Source organism: Cibotium barometz, chromosome 44, assembly GCF_041138505.1.
Source record: "Cibotium barometz isolate CiBa-2024 chromosome 44, ASM4113850v1, whole genome shotgun sequence".
Classification (NCBI taxonomy): domain Eukaryota; kingdom Viridiplantae; phylum Streptophyta; class Polypodiopsida; order Cyatheales; family Cibotiaceae; genus Cibotium; species Cibotium barometz.
The window spans coordinates 29955072-29975149 of record NC_141089.1 but is presented as its reverse complement, the minus strand read 5'-3'; the positions used below and the strand labels follow the sequence as shown (position 1 = coordinate 29975149).

At 46.6% G+C, this 20078-nt stretch overlaps 1 protein-coding gene across 1 annotated transcript in view; it reads left to right on the top strand.

Moving 5' to 3' along the window:
• LOC147613184 (FAD/NAD(P)-binding oxidoreductase family protein) overlaps positions 1 to 20078 on the top strand; it is a 47318-nt gene that overhangs the window by 7787 nt on the left and 19453 nt on the right. The window contains exons 3-4 of the mRNA XM_086782448.1: positions 16887 to 17064; positions 17179 to 17251. Coding sequence (XP_086638574.1) covers positions 16887 to 17064; positions 17179 to 17251 — 251 coding nt within the window. The remainder of the gene's footprint in view (positions 1 to 16886; positions 17065 to 17178; positions 17252 to 20078) is intronic.

Here is a 20078-nt window from a genome sequence, read left to right as displayed (position 1 = left end):
CCCATGAGAGGCAACCGAGATAGCTGCTACATACGGCTTTCGTGACAATGCATCGGCCACTACATTCTTCTTTCCCGGGGTGTGCAAGATCTGAAAATGAAACATAGAGAGGAAATTGGCCATCCTCATATGCTTCTCTGACAATTTAGTTTGAGTAAGAAAATATCTCAAACTCTGGTGATCTGTCTTCACAGTGAAATCAGCCCCAAGAAGGTAATGTTTCCATATAGTAAGTGCATGAATTACAGCCAAGAGCTCTTTCTCATAAATGCCAAGAGATAGCTCTGCATCATGCAATCTACGACTCTCATAAGCCACGGCATGTCCCTCTTGATTAAGGACAGCCCCTATGCAATTTCCAGATGCATCACATTCCACACAAAAAGGCTTTTGCAAATCCGGAACGATCAACACTGGACCATGAGTAGTTGCATCTTTCAATGCGAGGAATGCATCTCTCTCTACATTAGTCCATTTGAACACGGCCTTCTTCTTTGTCAAATCATGCAAAGGAGAAGCAATCCATGCAAAGTGCCGAATGAACCTGCGGTAGTAAGAGCATAATCCAAGAAAACTACGGATCTCATGCACTGAACTCAATTCGGGCCAATTCCGAATTGCATCAATCTTTGCAGGATCCATCCGCACTCCATCTTTGGACACAATATGCCCAAGATAATGTATCTCTGACAAGAAGAACTCACTCTTCTTTGCATTTATGAAGAGTTTATGCTTATGGAGCTCTTCAAAAACAATAGCCAAATGAGCTTTATGCTCTTCTTCGGTCTTCGAGAAGACTAGTATGTCATCAAAGAAGACACCTGTAAATTTCCTGTACCCACGGAATATGCGATCCATCATTCTATTGAATGTAGCCGGGGCATTTGTAAGACCAAAAGGCATAACAAGATACTCATAAAGCCCAAATGCTGTCCTGAAAGCAGTTTTGTGTACATCCTGAGGCACTACACGCACTTGATGATATCCACTCTTGAGATCAATTCGGCTAAAGCATGCCGATCCATCCAACTTGTCAAGGATGTCGTCTATGCGTGGAATCGGAAACCGATTCTTGATGGTAAGCTTATTCAAAGCTCTATAATCCACACACATACGAAAGGATCCATCCTTCTTTTGAACCAAGAGGACAGGTGAACAATATGGGGAAGAGCTTGGCTGAACCAAACCCTTCTCAAGAAGCTCATTCACTTGCTTCATGATCTCCTCTTTTTGGGATGCACTTACACGATAGGCTGGCCTATTAGGTGGTGAGCTACCCGGCACAAGATCAATGCGATGATCTTCCGGTCGTACAGGTGGTAACTCATTTGGTAACTCATCAGCAAAACAATCATTGTGCTCTTGCAAAAATTTCAGCCTATCATTACAAAGAGTGTTTACATGTACATTAGTTTTCTCAATAGGATCTCGTACAAAAATCAAGTACGCAAAAACACTCTTTTTCATTACTTTCTTAATTTGTACATGAGATACAAGGGGAATGGTATCACCCTCTTCACCAGCATCAATTACATGTTCTCGGCCTTTATGCATGAAGGTGATCCTGTTAGTCTTGTAAGCCTTGCACGGATCAATACGTGTATGCCAAGGCTTTCCAAGCAATACATCACAGCCATTCAAAGGCGCCACAAGAAAATCCTCATGATCCACATAGCCTTGAATGTGTATGCGCAACTTGCCAAAAATAGGCATGACCTGCACTTCTCTACCAACAAAGGCAGCCCCTGCTTCAATTTGAGGACCCATGTCCTCCACTTCAATACCCAAAGCAGCTGCCATCTGAGTGGATATGAAATTCTCCGATGCACAATCATCAAACATGAACAAAGCAGGTTGATCTTTGAGCTGTCCCCAAGCTTTACATACAACCCTATCTTTGCTATCATGTGAAGTGTTGCCCTGTACATCCGGAACCATATGCACATTAGGCTTCGGTACATTAGCATTTTCAGCTTTGTTCTTCTTATTTGGGCATGCTCTTGCCATGTGCTCAGTGCTGCCACAAGTAAAGCATTTGCCTTCACGCATATATTGCTCCTTCTTCTCAGCACTAAGACCAAAGTTTGCCGGCTTATAAGGGCGCTTGTTAGCAAACTTATTTTCAGCTTTTGGACCTGATTTGGCTTGGTTTTGGTCCCTTTTAGGTGGCTGTCCATCATTTTGCAGGTTTTGGACAGCCCTCTCTTTGCCTTGAAATGAGGGTTTAGCCTTATTGGATCGACTCAATTTGAGTTCCAATTGCTCGGTGGCGGTGGCGGCTGCGATTAATTGGTGTAAGGTATGACCAGGATACATTTGTAATCCCGCTTTGTACACGGGTTGCAATCCCGATTGAAACCTTCTCTTCCTTTCCGCCTCGGTGACATGCATAAATGGAGACACCTCCAAAAGCACTTTCCAAAACTTTTGTACATATGCATTTACCGATTCCCCCTCATTTTGCTTTACCCAATCCCACTTCATTGTTATCTCATTCAATGCATTGGGAGGCAAGAATTGAGCATAAAACCTCTCCTTGAATTCTTCCCATGATCTAACGGGATTCGGTGAGAGCTTCTCCGTGAGCCACCAATGGGCAGCAGTGCCTTTCATGAACATGCTTACATGCCGGATCATGGATTTCTGAGTGAAATCCTCATCACTGAAAGCAATATCAAACTGGGCAATAAAAGCAAGTGCCTTTGATGCATCGTATTCCCCATGATATGTGTCAAACTTCACAGATTTGTCTCCGGCTTTGAAGTCACGAGACTTTGATGCATGTGTGTGCATCTCAACATGTTTTCCCCCATGTTTGTCCATTGGGACAGTCCCTTTAATTGGCATCATTTTTGGACCAAAAGGTGATGCATAAGGCATAGATACATGTGCCCTGTAAGCATGAGGCATGGCTGGCCCCTCAACATGCATTGATACATTTTCAGCCATAGCTTCTCCCTCACGAGCACACTCGAAGGCATGAGTGGCATGAGAGATACGCGGAATACCTGCACCAACAGAAAATTGCAGCCCATGTTGCATGTGTTGTGCATGTACATTTTCAGCCGGCAATGGCATTTGACATACATTTTGACCACTGCCATAAACATTGTATCCTTCACGGGCTACATGAGATATTCCTGCATGGCGTGAAGTCACTGATTGTTCCTCTCCCATAGCATGGAGATTCATCCTCTTAGACATAACTTCTTGTTCGGGCACTTTTGGGGATTCCAAGACATGTGGGATGGTTGCCTTTTCTGCATAGGCATCCTCGGTACGAGCCAAGTATGCACGTGCTGCATCCCTCGGTTGCATGTGCAACTCTTGAGCAATCATTGCCATTGCATGATCCATATAAGATTCAGCTTTCTTGGCCTTCAAACGATCATGTATCAATGGATCCTCGCGGCGATAGAGATTCAATTCTTCTTGTTGTGCATGGAGAAGAGCCTGCATACGAGTAAGTTCAGCTCTCAAGACTATGGACTCTTCTTCTTGCATCTTCTCTTTGCCACGAGACGGCTGTCCCACATATTCATGTTCCCTATTGTGCACCACATGAGTTTGCTCATCCTGTAAAGCATTGGAGGCATGCATTTCATTGTCCCTGCCACTTGTATTAGCATCTCCAACATTCATTGTATGGCTGTCCATAATGTTCTAAGTGTAGAGATAGCTAGTGTTCACGGTGATCGTCTCTCACGATAGAAGTGAAAGAGAACCGTATGCTCTGATACCAATGTAACTTGGTTGAACACAATGCTAATCAATACACTTAAATACACTAAGATTTGAAGGACACTTGCTCAAATACAAGAAGTAAATTGCTGAATTGACAAGAGGCACACAATGAGCCGGAACGGCCGACCCCTCCCTTGAGTAAATTGTATTACTATTGGAGAAATTCAATACATAGCTTCACGGGCATTCATTGCCAAATCCTCCATGCCAATGCATATGAAATTCAGCATTTAGAAAACAATGGTATGTCGATGTAGATCACCAAGGAGCTGCCTTGATGCCCGGCCCGACTTCAGTGCCCATATTCTCTACCATTGGCTCTATGTTCTACCAAGCAAGGTAGCAACATCTTCAAGAGCACATAGGACAAGAGAAATACTACACAGGGCGGCTAAACAAGGAGTCCTGCCCTTCTACTGAGTAAGTAATGACAACACATTGTCCAATTAGCTTACCAGTCTTCATAGAAGTTGTTGCAAGCGGAAGCCTTCGCGTTGGAAGCTTTAGAAGTGTTGATATCTTCGATTTGCCGCAATCCTTCGCGACAAAAGTCTTCAAGAGGATGAAGGGAACCTTGGGAAAGCTTCCCCTATGGTTCAACTTGAGAAAGGAAGGCTGAAATTAGGGTTTTCAGCAAAAAGACCAGAAATTACAGCAAAAATGAGAGCTGTTTTGCTGAATTTCAGTCATTGGGAGTGAGTAGGAGAGTGATTAGCACTTGGAAACACTCTTGGAAGCTTGGAAAACACCCTAGCAAGTTGGGTATGGCTATGGAGAGCTTGGAAATGGAGAGAAATGGTGGAAAAACAGAGTTTTCAGCCTCCAAAAATCCTCATGAAGAGAAAACACGAATTTCTCTTAATAAGTAAGTGAATTGGGGTCCAATCAGGTGAAGGGACATGGGGAGATGCCCATTTATGAGTAAAAAGGGAGGATCAGGTCCTGGACATTGAGTCTTGTCCGCCTCGGGACTTCAGTGAGTGTGAACTTGGAAGCGGTCATAATTTATAAGTGACTTTTGGGCGCCCAAACTTTAATGAAATGGGAACGCACTCACTTATAAATATTGGCTAAGTCCTAAGGGCTATTTGAGCCTAGATTGGGTAATACTTACCACCTGTTCACATGCCACACAACCATGTCAGCAGATAGTTTCACACGCACGGTTCACGGGCGGGCGTCCCCTAGCCCGGAACTACACATAGGTCATGCAGGCATGAAAACAGCATGCAATTTCATTTGCAGGCAAGCACATAAAGATGCTATGCAGTGCAGCATTGGCATGAGCAATTTCCGTTCATGAAACCATATAAGACCAGGCGTTTCCAGGCAAGTATACGCAATACCAGACCCAGTGGAAAGCCAATCCTCCAGGCGTTTCCGGGCATGTACACAAAGGCACAAGTCCCAGCGGAAAGCCAAGTCCTCCAAGCGTTTCCGGGCATGTACACAAAGGCACAAGTCCCAGCGGAAAGCCAAGTCCTCTAGATATTCCGGGCATGATAACATCAAGTCCCAGCGGAATATCATATCCAACTATACAGCATGACACGTGTCAATCACCTGCATAGGCATATTCCATAAGCCATGGACACCAATCCAATATGTACATAGTGTGAAAGCAAGAGTGAACCATTTGGGTGGCCAAATGGTGACAGGCTACCCCTAGTTCTTCAACCCCCGGTGCTTCAGTTGGAGCAATTATTAGCCGGGAGCTCGAAGATAAGCAGAAGGGCGCCCATGACCAGGAGTATGAGCGCAACGAATTGCTCAAGTCCTTTGGCTACATAGGTGGCCAAAGAGTCGTTGTCTTGTTTGACTGCGGCGGCAGCACGGAGGATGTGATCACGGAAGAGGCCGCTAGGCGTGCCCGTTTCAAGCTAACTCCGGTGGACAAACAAGTTGAGGGTTTTAGCACAGGTATGACAACGAGCGTCAAGTATGAAGCTCTAGGTGCTAAATTAGTGATTCAGGGCATAGAGTTTGTGCGTGACTTTATGGTTGCCCCTCTTGTAGGAGCAGACATAATTTTGGGTATCCAGTGGTTTCACAAGTTTCTTCCTGATGTCAAGTGGGACAAGCACACGTTCCAGATCGATCGGAATGTGTCAAACACCCCTGTGACCATTAAGTGTGAGCCAGGTATTCCAAACTTTCCGCTCATAAGCCACTTGCAGGCTAAACGAGCAGTCAGGAAAGGCGCACAGTGTGCGATGATTTACGTCCAGACAGCCCAGACGGTGGCCAGTGCTTCCGAGAAGTACTCGGTTCTCCATGAAAAGTTCCAGAAGATTTTTCTTCGGGACAGTCTCCCTCCCCAGCTTCCCCCGTCCAGACCGGAGGATCACAAGATTGACCTCCTCCCAGGCTCGGAACCCCCGAGCAAGTTTCCGTATCGCCTTTCTAAGGCAATGGAATCGGAGTTGGACCGCCAACTCCAAGAATTGTTGCAAGCTGGCTTCATCCGCCCCAGCGTGTCGCCATTTGCAGCTCCGATCTTATTTGTCAAGAAGAAAGATGGGTCTTCTCGGTTGTGTGTCGATTATCGTGCACTCAACAAGCTGACTATCAAGAGCCGATTCCCGATGCCTCGAATTGACTATATTCTCGAGAGGCTGAATGGAGCTAAGGTGTTCTCTAAATTGGATTTAAAGAGTGGGTACCACCAGGTTCGGATTGTTGAGGGGGACATCCCCAAGACAGCTTTCCGTACAGAACGGGCCCACTATGAATTTGTGGTCATGCCATTTGGTTTGACGAATGCCCCAGCTACATTTAACCGCATGATGATGCGTATTTTCCGGGAGTTGATCGGAGTGTGTGTGTTCATATTTCTGGACGACATACTCATATTTTCAGCTACAGTTGAGCAGCATGACATTGATGTGGAGAAAGTCCTTAAGTTGCTGGAAAGCAACGAGCTCTATATCAATGAAAAGAAGTCAGAATTTTATCTGTTCCAGGTACATTACTTGGGATATATAATCAGTGCCGAAGGCATTCGACTTGATCCGGCTAAAGTGGCCGAGATTGTTAACTGGGAAGTACCTCAGACTGCTTATGACATTAGATCATTTGTGGGTATATGCCAGGCATATTCCACCCACATTGACAAGTTTTCTGATCTCTCGGCAGACCTCACCGATCTGCTAAAGGGAGTGAAAACAAGGAGGCAAAAGATTCGAATGACTCCACGAGCGTTGGAGGCATTCCAGAACCTCAAGGTGGCTTTGTCTGAAGCGCCTTGTTTAGCCCTTGCCTCGTGGGACGAACCATTTCAGGTGATCACCGATGCGAGTAACATCGCCATTGGAGGTGTATTGCAACAGAATGGTCATCTAGTAGCTTACATGTCTCGTAAGTTACTGCCCGCCGAAAAGAACTACTCAGTCTATGATCGTGAACTCCTAGCAGTTATACAGGCCTTGAAACATTGGAAACATTTCCTGTATGGCCGTGACTTCGAGGTTCGCACTGACCATCAGGCATTGCGCTGGATTCAGACGATGCCAAGTGCACAGAGGAGTGATCGACAACACCGCTGGAGTCAGATATTCCAGCAGTTCGGTGGCATGATTGAGTACCTTCCAGGAAAGGCCAACCCAGTGGCCGATGCTTTGAGTAGGAAGGGACAAGTATCTGCGATTCAGACCACTAGACTTGACCTTGTTGGTACAGGACTCACGTACGCGGATTCCGAGGAATTCGGTACTCAGTGGGAACAGGCATTGGATGCCACAGGACCATGCCATTTTCTGATACGCGATGGTTGGCTTTATTACAAAGGCCGACTGTGTGTCATGAAATCATTCCGGGCAGCTCTTCTCCATGATGCCCATGACGCCATTACAGGTGGTCATAGGGGCATGAATTCGACTTTGGAGAAATTAGAACGGCAATACTATTGGCCAAAGATGAGGCGTGATGTGTTTACATATGTACAACGCTGTGACATTTGTCAAAAGGTGAAAGCTTCTCGTGGAAAGAAGATAGGGTTGTTACAGCCTTTGCCAATTCCTGAGGGTCCTTTCCAAGACATTTCGATGGACTTTGTCACAAATCTGCCTCCCAGTCCGAGTAAGCGTAATACACAGTGTTTGACTATTGTTGACAGGTTCAGCAAATTTGTTATGCTTATTCCTTGCAGGGCCAATGTGACCGCCGAGGGCAACTGCTTATTCCTTGCAGGGTCAATGTGACCGCCGAGGATGTTGCCCAGCTATTCATTCGGCATTGGTACCCGATTGGTGGGATTCCTAGGACCATAGTGTCGGACCGAGATGCCAAGTTTACCAGTCATTTTTGGAGGGCATTGTTTGATAATTTTGGTACTAAGTTGAATTTTTCCAGTGCATTCCACCCACAGACAGATGGCCAGACAGAGATATACAACTAGTTGGCCTTTGATGTGCTGAAGTGTTATGTCCACGATCAGCAAGGTAAGTGGGAATCGTTTTTGCCTTTAGTTCAAGCTGTTCTGAATGACTCTTTTTCTTCAGCTATTGGCAGGACTCCATATGAGGCAGCGTTTGGAAGGCCTTTCCAGTCGTTGTTAACCAGGACTTCGTCTTCAGTACCGGAGGCGAACAGAGTGACGGAGTCTTACCAGGAGATCCTAGAGTCCGTTAAAGACACGTTGGCTAAAGCGCAAGAGGCCTACACTCGACAGGCCAATGAAGACCGAAGGGACATGAAGTTTTCGGAAGGAGATTGGGTATATCTTCGGATTATGAAGCAAAGATTGAAGCAGGTGAGCAAGCAATGCCCAAAGTTGTCTTTCAGGAGCTTCGGACCATTCCCCATCCGGAAAAAGATTAATGAGGTGTCTATGCAATTAAAGCTACCTCCGAGTTGGACTATGCACGATGTATTTCATGTCAGTTGGTTAAAGCCATATGCAGGTCCACCCCCTTCAGAGGTCAAAGACGAAGCGGAACCAGACATCATTGATGAAGCAGAAGTAATGGTTCCAGAACAGATCCTTCTGCACCGTTTCAAGCATGGCTCAGGCCGAAGACTACGACAGTTCCTCACGAAGTTTCAAGACCGAGGAACTCATGAAGCGGTATGGCTCGACAAAGAATTTTTCGAAGACTATCCGGCATTATTGACGGATTATTTGGAGGCTATGCAGCTTCCGTCAAGTTAAGCAGAAGGGGATGTCACGTGCATCCCGCACTTGGATGCCACGTAGACATTTCTGTACAGAAGGTGCAGGACCTGGGATGGTGAACTGGTCCCATGTGAGCCCAGTCCGGGACGAGTCAGCCGGGGATCCATCTCAGTCGTCCGAGGTCAGGTGTGCATCGTCCTGCACATGAGTCCAAGGTCAGGTGTGCATTGTCCTGCACATGAAGCAGTGCCAGTCCGCGCTGTGAGTCTCCCTCTGGAATGATGTTAGATGTGCTGTGTATCTGGTTTGCAACTGGATGCCAGGCCTCTGTAGGCATGTAGTTTGCATGTAGAGATGGGGCCAGCCCATAGGGCTACCCCAGTGCAAGGATTTGCAGCTTGCATACTTAGTCTGGGCATGGGGGAGGTGTAGAACCACCCCCAAGGGGCGAAGAGGGCCCAAGATATTGCCCACCAGCCAAGGCAAGGGCTGGAGGGGCAGTCGGCCAGCTCCAGAGCTTCTGGACAGGCAGCCGACAGAGATTAAAGCCCTAAACAGCAGGCGGCCAGGTGTGGGGGGCAGTCCCACACCCATGCGCAGCATGCCCAGCAGCCAGGGTGCTGTCCAGAAGCATGCGCAGGCTGGACAGCAGGGATTACAAGTGTGAAAACACTTTATTAAAGTGTGTGAGTATTTTATTAAAAAATACTCAGTCGTGGGCTGTCCTGAAGCCAGCCGACTGCATGAAGGGAGTAGTATAAAAGCCCAGCCCATAATTCATTGTAGTCATCTCATAATTCACCAAGAGCATCAAGCATTCAAGGGCCAGGACAGCCAAGGGTTTGCTAAAGCTAAGGGGTGAAGGACTGAAGGTCAAGGGCAGGTTTTCCAGCCAAGAAAAGGTCAAGTACTTTGTATTTGTTTCAGATTTACATCATTCTAATAAAGCAAATACACCATCCGTGGTGGGGGCCCTACAGAGGGTAATTGGGACCCAATACTGTGTCCTTCTCCATCTCCCCCTTCTCTCTTTATTTTCTGCACATCGTCTTTCAGTTTTGTGCGTTAATTCCGTCGCGAAAAGAGTGCTGATTTCTGAGTTTTGAAGTACCGATCCTTCTCCGAAGCTTCCGCATATTACAACATGGGTGGAAGAAGGCACATCAGGGGGGTCCAGTGGTGGGCACTCAAAGCCCAGATCTGGGAGAGCATAAGGATAGCCAGATTCAGTAAAAATACAGCCCTATTTAGGCTGCCGAACAGCACACAGTAGGCGGCCAGAATCGGTAAAATGTACCCTATTTAGGTTGCAGGACAGCACACAGTAGGTAGCCATCCGTAGTAGCAAATGGGAGTAGAAGAGCGCCTCTAAGGGGATGCTACAGGCCGGCCAGTTTGTGGGTGGAGGGGGTAGATAGGGTAGCGCTTTATATCTGTGTCTATGCGGCTTTTGTGATCAAGCCAATTGGCTACACCCACCCTTCCTCCTTCGCGCAGGGATGAAACCTTCGATTGGTCCTTGATTGCAAAGGTGTGTTTGTTCATGTACATCTGCAGATGTACGTGTGTTTCTTCACGCACATCTGCAGACGGTACACGTGTGTAGAACATGGAGTTTCGGCAGATGTTTGAGAGCTCTTTGGTTTCTTTGGAGTAAACATGGTCTGCCAACATCGATCTCTACAAGAACATAGTGGCAGCATATGGATAGAGAGGAGTGTGGAGATGATCGAGCAGTTGGCAGCTTGCTAACAAGAGATCCAAGCAAGAAAGGCAGCACATACAGTAGTCAGTCGATCCATAAATGAAGGTCAATAGTAGGGAGTGTGTGAGGGTGCCAGAAAGCTTTCAAGAGAGGAAGTGATATCGGTGATAAGAGTACCCAAGTAAGGAGAAAATTTGGAGCATGAGTCCAAGGAGTAGACACTACCAAGATTGGAAGTGATCGAGACAAATGGAGTGGAACCAACCCCAGAATCCATTCCAGTTTTGGAGGACAAAGAGGAGTCATGAAGTGAGTTTCAAATTTTTTTTCTCCAAATCCATTGAGGAGGAGGATGAGATGAGCGATTCCACAGTGGTGTCTACCATGCTAGCTGAGCATCCAAAGACAGAGGAGCTCATTCCAGTGCCCACAATTTTGGAAGATGCAGTGGTGGTGACATCATTGAAGAGAGCAGGTCCAATAGTTATGCTATTGGAGTTCAGACCGGTGTGTGGAGCACAGAACGAGTTCGCTAGATGATCCTTACGGGGTTGGAACGGTGGAGCATCATTTGCACCCGCGCTCCGAGATAAGTAGGAGGGGATGCCACGTGCACGCGCTCCCGAGTGATGTGGACATGCTTCTACCCATTGGCCACCTTGTTGAAAAAGCAAGTGATGTGGGGTAAATGTCTGGAGCAAGTGGGAGTGGTATGTGACTCAACATTTGTAATGGTTGCATAAGTCATTGACTATGGTTCAAAGGGTTAACGAGAGTCCAAAGGTTAATGAAAAGGTGGAATGGCCAGTCCATGTGGAGGCTAAAAGTAGGCGCCTAGAACAAGTGGGAAGAGATGCTTTCATGGGCGCTCACTTCAAGGGAGATGGTGTTCAAATCTAGAAAAGATTAGGGGATGTGTAACCAAGCTTATGGGCCATGATTAATGGCTAATGTAGATGCACTCAAGCCTTAAAAAAGGCACTTCATCTAATGGATCAAATATATGAACTTTTGAGGTAAACCTCTTGCCTTGTCATTATGCTTCACCTTTGTCATTTGTCACATGCACTCTGCATTGTAGTGCATGGTGACAAACTGGCTCATCATCATCAGTGCAACATTGTAACATTGTTAGTACCATTCAGGATGATATTTGTCGTACGCCGTGACCCCATTGTAATCCTCAGTCCAGGATAAGTTAGGCACGAGCTACGTAGGTCATTCTCAGCCATAGTCAGTCAGTCAGTCAGTCTAAGTCCCTTAACCCGCTTAAAGAGACACATTCATGCATATACAATCAGTAGAAACCTTAGGGTTTGCATCAGAAAGCATTCTGTATATTGCACATCATTCATCCATTGCATCTAGACCATAGCAAACACCCCATATATCATCTAGTATTTATCAGGATATTTACTAGGATTTTTTGGGTATTTTTTCCATCATTTTCAGGATTTTACACATCATTTATGCTTTTATGGTGGACATGAGCAGTCGGCCAGCTCTGTAGCCAGCCGACTGGCTCATTGTGCTCATATAAATAGATCCCTAGCATATTCAGCCATTCATTCATCATATTCAGTATAGAGCATTCGACGCTTGGAGCCTTCAGCATAAGGAGCATAAAGCGATTGCAGTTTCCAGTCCTCATACCCCAGCGTTTTCGTCCTAAAGTCCTAGGCGCATCAACGCATGAGCATTCAGCCCCTGCAACAGCAAAACGCAGCAGTTTCAGCATTCAGTCAACCAGCATTTAACCTTGCGTTTTCTGCATCCATACAGTTTTCAGCATTCATCACCTCATCGTTTTGCTCCAGCCACTTGGTGAAGAGTGCATAGGCTCGAGATTGGACATCTTTGGTATCTACAGCAGTGTACAGTTCAGCCCAACACTTGGTCTTCAGAGGTCTTGTGTTTGGCTTATCGTCAGTCACACCATCAGTCTCTTTAAAGATAATAAAGCAAATACTATCTCGGTAATGGGGTAGGGGGTCCTTCAGTGGGTAATTCGAGACCCCATACGGTGTACAGTTCTCATCTCTCTCTCTCTCTCTCTCATATCTCTTTAAAGTTTGAAGTCTTAAAGTGGATTGCTAAACTCGCGAAACTCAGGATACAGACGACGGTGTGAGCATTGAGTGATAGGATCCTCCAATACGAATACTTTCGTTGCGTGTTACATTGGTATCAGATTCAGCTTGTCCACACACACCATATCCTAGCGTGAGGGCATCCTTGGATGGTCAGATTGCGTTCTGGCACGACCACCGACTTCAGCATCATGTCTACAGAGGAGAGTACCCATCTCTGGAAGAAGTCTCCCTCGAAGGAGACCTTGCTCTTCCGACTACAGGAGACACCATAGCTCTTCTTAGAGCTCAGAATCAGCTTCTCATGGAGCGTCTCCAACTCTTGGAGGCAGCAGCAGCACGTCCTCCTCCACCTCCAGCAGCCCCCGACTACATCTCCCTCTTCTTTCAGATGGAACAACAAAGAAGAGAAGACGAAGCCCGAAGGAGAGAAGAAAAAGCAAAAGCAGAAGCGAGAAAACAACAAGAAAAAGCAAAAATTCGGGACTATGAGGAAGCCCAACATAGGATCGACGAAGACCGGCGTCGGGAACACCAACGAGAGCTCGATCGAGAACGTATGTTACTCGAGCACCAAAGGGAAAAGGAGGCCATTCATCTTAGATACCAGCACCTCTCTTCAGCATCCCCCGCCTCAAGTGCCACCAACTAGCAGTCCGCAACATCAACTACCGTCATTCGCAATCAACCAAATTTTAGTAAGTATGATGGTAAGTGTGATCATTTAGGAGTTAATTAGTTTATTCATCAATTTACTGCTCATTTTTCATTAGCTAGGATCACAAATTCTCAGGATAGAGTCCACGTATCGTCTTCCCATCTCACTGGTGAGGCAGTCACTTGGTGGCAGCATTGGTCTAATCTTTATACAGACCAGACCACAGGTGTCATAGCTTTTAGCTAGGATACATTTGTCCATGACTTGAAGACCAGATTCCTCTCGCCCTAGTACATGACCGGTCGGGCAGATGAGTTGTATGGACTCAGACAGAACGAATCCCCAGTGCTTTAGTTTTCCGGCAAGGTTATTACTTTAGCACAACAGTTAGGGCTATCTGCACAGGCCAAGATGGAGCAATTCATTCGTGGATTCGATCCTAACATTCGGTTCACAGTTCGCAACTTTGAACCCAGTACATATGACCGGGCTTTGACTCTCGCTCAGAATGAAGAAATGAAGTTGAACGGAGGCAAGCCCAAGCAATCATCCTAGTCCAGTACCAAACCCTAGCAGCAGCAATCGGCTGCGTAGCTAGGGAAAGGTAATGCATCTTCTAAAGATGCTAAGAAGGACGACAGTAATAGCTCCAGTTCCGGGGGTAAGAAAGATAAAAAATCTAAGCCTAAGAAAACCCCTGATGAAAAGGCTAAAGCAGACATTACTGGAGGTTATCTTTCTCTAGAGGAGCAAAAGAAGTATCAGTTCGAAAATAGATGTTTTTCCTGTCACATCATAGGGCATGGTAAGAAGGATTGCCACAAATGGCAAGCGGAACAAGCCGCCAAAGCTCCTTCTGCCACAGTTGCCACAACATCCCTAGCTCCTCCAGCCTTGCCTACTACCACCAATGCGGTTCAACTTTTACCTTCTATGTAGCCTATGCCATCCGTGGTATTTGATGCTCAGTAGGAGGGTGAGAGCGATGCTGCTGCACAGAAAAGCCTCATCCGAGCTTATGGCTCTGCCAAGGGCCGACAGTTTGTAGTCCTTTACGATATGGGCAGTTCTGAAGATGCCATCTCTCCCCAGTTGGCTAATAAAATGAGCTGCACATTAGTCCCATATCATCTGGATGTGGACGTGTTTACACCTGGTCTCCGCACCTACATTTCTTAGAAGGCACAACAGTTTGCCTTTGATGTTCAGAAGGTCTCATTCCAACGAGATTTCATGGTCTCGCCTCTATTGGGATGTGACATGATCTTAGGAATTCAGTGGTTCTGTCAGTATGAGCCTATTCCCGATTGGGGGTAGGACACTTTTTACTATCTGTAAAGGTTTTCCTGAGCCTGTCATGATTCGTGGGGATAGAAGCATTCTTGGTATCCCATTGATTTCGCATTTCTAGGCCTGACGAGCTATCCGCAAGGGAGCAGAAGGAGCACTACTTTATGTTCTTGCTCAAACAGCCTCTACCTCATCGGTAGCATCCATCTCATCCTCAGTCCCTCACTTAGTAGACCTCCTGACTAGACATCAGGACATTATGCTTAGGGACGATCTCCCGCCCAGTCTCCCACTCTCTTGCCTTGAGGACCATCACATTGATTTGATCCCTGGATCAGATCCTCCTAGCAGGTTTCCTTATCGTCTTTCCAAGACTTTAGAGGGCGAGTTAGAAAAACAGTTATCTGAGCTCCTCTGAGCCGGATTCATTCGGCCTTCTTCCTCACCATTTGTTGCACCAATCCTATTTGTCCAAAAGAAGGACAAGTCTGCACGCCTTTGTGTAGACTACAGGGCATTAATTAAACTCACCATTAAGAATAAGTTTTATATGCCAAGGATAGAGTACATTTTGGAGCATTTAGACGGTGCTAAATTTTTCACTAAGATCGACCTCAAGAGTGGTTACCATCAGGTCTAGGTTGAAGATTTTGAAGGAGACTCAAGTGACGAGAGGCAAGAGCTAAGAGCAAGGAGGTGTGTCTTCTTATAGCATGGGGGCTCTTCTTATAGCCATGGGCCAAGTGGGGAGGGGCTGCTCAATGCCTAGCCGCCCAACGACTACAATGCACAACGGCTACAACAGTCAACTGCCCAACGGTCAGTTGACCGTCCCAGTCCGTCCCGTCCCATAGGCTGAACTGTCTTGGCGTCCCCGAAACGCCGCCCCGTTGTTACACCTCGGACTCGCATGTCCCCCATCCGTCCCCATTCTGTCTCCGTTCCAGTCCGTTATGGAACGGCGTTTCCCTGTCCCAGGGGTCCGTTCCCCCTGTCCCCTGTGACTGAAAATATTCGCAAAAAGAATAGATTTTGCACTTATTGCCAAATGCTTAGACATTTTGATGATGAGTGCGTTTTTAGAGCCAAGGAAAATAGAGGCAACACCTCCAACACCACTACCTCTACCCGCCAAAACAACCAAGGAGGGCTTTGGATTTCTGGTAGCTTTGTATAGGTCTATTCTTATCGTTTCAAGCACGGCTCCAGCCAAAGAGAAAGACAACTCCTCACGAAGTTTCAAGACCGAGGGATACATGAAGCGGTGTGGCTTGACAAGAATTTCTTTGAAGAATATCCAACATCCTCTCCCTCTAAGATATCTTCAATGCTGAGTTGGTTCATTGGCGTTACTTCACAGTGTACCGCGGGGGTTTAGGTGGTAGCGCTAGTCGTGATAAGGGCATGTCTGGCACCTTTAGAATCCCTCATTGGGGCATGATCTGTCGTGCGTTTCTGTTCGTTGGCCTGGTTGGTGGAGGTGGCAAAGCCAAAGGCTGCCTAGGGTTAGGCAGCAAAACTAGCAGCTGTTGGTAAGCTTGCAGGCTGTGTGACTTACAGTGAGCTGTCTCGTGATTCTTCAATCCTAGGCAATACACAGAGTGGGCACTGGGGGGCTTGTCTTGGCCTCAACTATGGACGTTCGGAGCTGGTACGGTGTGACAGATCGCACGCCAAACTCTCTCTCTTCTTGGGTATAGTTGGTGTTGGCCTTGTTGGTCTCTTTGGAGTTCAACTGTCCATTTCTGGGTCATTTGGTGCATTAGGGAAGTAGCTAATTCCTCTATTGGAGGAGTCACTTCTTTTCTTGTTGGACTTTGATGTAGATGTGCCAAATGATGCTTCGGAAACCTCTTTGTTCACCATCACTCTGGAAGATTTCAGCTAGTACAGTACTAATTTTACGGCTCACTACGATAGGCTCTCATTGTTGTACACAGGTCCCATTTGGCAACCTAGAATCTGGATATTTGGGTAACTGTTTTCTATGTATCCAAATGAAACTGTTAGGCAACCCCAAGCGGTTGCATTTCTTGAGCCAGATTAGAAACCTATTGAATCATCCCAATCATCGTCGTAGCACCTGAGGCTGTGCAAACTATGCCCAAGACAAGTGTGCCAATCATGCCACAGCGTTTGTAGAAGCTTATGAGAACTTGCGAAAATTGAAGCTAATAAGAACTTGCGAAAATTTCAGTTGTTAAAAATTCATATTTATCTGTAAAACTTGCATTGATCGAGAATCTTAGGGCTTTTTGAGGAGGCCATTTCCATGGCTTTGTGCAGGGAGAGGACTCCAGATGGAAAATTCCACTATTTTGACCATGGAGCACAATATTTCACGGTAAAAGATGCTGTGGTACAGCAGTTGGTTGACAAGTGGGAGACAGCTGGAGTTGTTGCAGAATGGAAAGGCAACTTTGGTACCTATGATGCTAGTACGAAGAGTTTTATTGCAGATGCTGTGTGTACTTCACCTTCATGGAAACTCAGCACCAGTAGATGATTGAATTATATCATGCTTATCTTCTGCTTTGGAACCATGATAATAATTTCCATGGGCAATGCTCCATTGCAGGACTTGTTTAGAAAACGATATGTTGGTGTTCCGGGCATGAATGCGATCTGCCAAGTATTGTCACAACAGCCAGGTATTTTTATCAACGGACTTTTAATTTGTGGAGTGCTTAACTAATTGTCAAACAATGAGACAAACTAACAATATAATGTACTTTGACCCTTTAAACCTCTCCAGACATTCTGGAAACACCTAGATGCTCTAGACACATTCTGCAGGAAAAGAGACCTTATGGTCAATTTGGGAAAAACGAAAGTGATGGTATTTAACACCACCGCCTGACCACCTCACAGTTATCCTAACTACCTAGAGGGTGTGAATGGAGATTACCTTGGAGTCACATTTATAGGTCCCGTGTTCACAGTATGACTACTGCTTCCACTGACAGATTAGCACGAGGGCATGTCTCCCTAGCCTATTTGGAGAGACTACTTCCAGGCACATTTTCAGGAACCTCGCACTAAGTGTCGGCTCTTTGACACCTTAGTGCGCCGAGCAGCTATGCATGGAGCAGCCATTTGGGGACCAGGATTGGTGGAGGATGTGTGGAGGAGTATTGAGAGGCTTCAGGTGCTGATGTTGTCACGCATGAACAGGAGTAAGCTGTCCATGCCCCATGACATAATATGTGCTAAGTTTGGGCTAACCCCACTGGTCACATATGCTCTCTTCCAGACCTTTACCTACATTCAGCATGTATACTCCCTGGATAGAGATCGTCTCCCTCGGCCAGCACTATTGTCTTCGATTGGCGGAGGCTGTGTGGAGGAGTATTAAGAGGCTTTAGGTGCTCATGGTGTCACACACGATCAGGAGTAAGCCGTCTGTGTTCCATGACAATATACCTGCGAAGTTTGGGGTAACCCCCGTGGTCACAGATGATCTCTTTTAAAAAAAAATTCTTTTTTTTCCGACCAGCCTTAGGCCCAAGATCCTCCTGTAGTTACTGTTTTTCACCGCCCATAGGCCCTCGCCCGTTAGCACTTTTTATCTGCCTGTAGGCGATGCCACCTCCTGGTCCTAGGCAAACACCACCACCACTCGGGCTATCACCTCATTGGCATCACATATGCTCTTCTCTTCCAGACCATTACCTACATTCAGCATATATACTGCCTAGATAGAGACCGCCTCCCCCGGCAAGCACTAGTCTTCTATGCCTGTGTATCAAGAGAGGGAGAGGGAGCAGAGAGAGAGGCCATACTACCCTCCTTGTAGAGAAGACGACTGCCACACACCACAGCAGGTATGGTACTCGGAGGTAGTTGAATGGTTTCATGCACATGGATTGCAGATGGATCGTCTCCCCCTTAGAGAAGACGACTGCCACACACCACAACAGGTATGGTACTCAGAGGTAGTTGAATGGTTTCATGCACATGGATCGTCTCCCCCCATTTCAGTGCAGCCTAAACTCTCCACACCTCAACCTCTCACGACAAGAGATCAACCAGATCATCTGGTTAGATCTACTCGGCCTACACATACACCAGACTTGGGTGTGATCATCAAAGATTGGGACAAAACGCGAGAGCATTCTTTTTTGACTCATCATAGAGATACCCGTAGCTGGCCAATGGTGATCTGCATGGCATGTGACTTGTGAATACACAGGTAGCTTGGCTGTTGGATGAAGCCATCCTTTGTGAGTCTGAGGAAACGATCTTTGTAGAAGTGCATCTTCTCGGAGCTCCAAAGGTGCAATCCATGTGATGTGTATGTGGAGGTTGAGGAGGAGAGAGAGAGAGAGAGAGAGAGAGAGAGAGAGAGAGAGAGAGAGAAAGATTTTATTAGCGTCTTCCAAAAGACCGAACTCGGCCTATGAGACAAATCGGAGTACCTGTATGGGGTATCCTCTGTCATCCCAACAAAATGAAAAAGTACTGAATAAAAAAGCTGAATCTGGGTGTGCAGGGGATGGAGCTCTACTACTAGAAGAATGCAAAGCTATATGCATGGAGTATACAATCATGATATGCAACCTAGCTAGCTCCATCCTGTACCATACTGGGGGTATAAAATGGTATACATCAGTGAAGGGGGTGTCCACAGCTCCCTGAAGAACATGCCTGGGTGTGCTCTGAAGCGAGCCAGTCGCTCCGCACCCTCTCTGTGAAACTGAGCTCTGATCGTTGTCATCTCTCTCTGGTATAGGCGTGGTGTCCGAAAGCCAGGTGTCCTCTGTCTCCTGCGGGCTCTAAGTGTCTTTGCTCTCTGGAGAGTAATTCCCTGCCGTGTAGGGGCTGGGAGGGGTATGGATCTCTGAAAAGATGTAGTAATCTGTGTCTGTCGCCCCCCCTTTGGAGCTGTCTGAGCCTGTAATAATGTCTCTCTGTGGCGCTGTATGTCTAGAATGTATCTCCCCAGTATGCGCTGGTCTGCTGTCTCAAAGATCTGGCGTAGGGAATGTGGCTCTCTGAATAAAATGGGATATCTCTCTTTGATGGCTGTATATGCTCTGCATCTGCATACATAATGCTCCTCACTCTCCACCTCCTCTCTGCACAATCTGCATACCCTCTCCTCTCGGGGGATCCGTGCTGCTTTGCCAGTCTCAATCTCCAATCGGTGTGATGAAACTCTGAGCTGACCAATAGCCACTCGGTAGCCGTGTGGTAAAAAGCCCTCCATGTATCTAGGCTGCTCTATAAATCCATCATCAGTGATACTCATGAAGTGATCTCTGTAGTATAGCATCTTCGGTGGAAGAGGCTGTGTAGGCGATATCCATGTCTCTCGTGTATAGAGCTGCCATAGATCCTGTCTCAATACTCTGTTCCTCTCACTATGAGAGACGGATATGTGGTGCATCCCTGTCATACTGTAATGGTGGTAGATGATCCATGTCTAGGCCCTGCTGTGAGAACCAATGTGTGACCTGTGCATACCATGATCCTCTG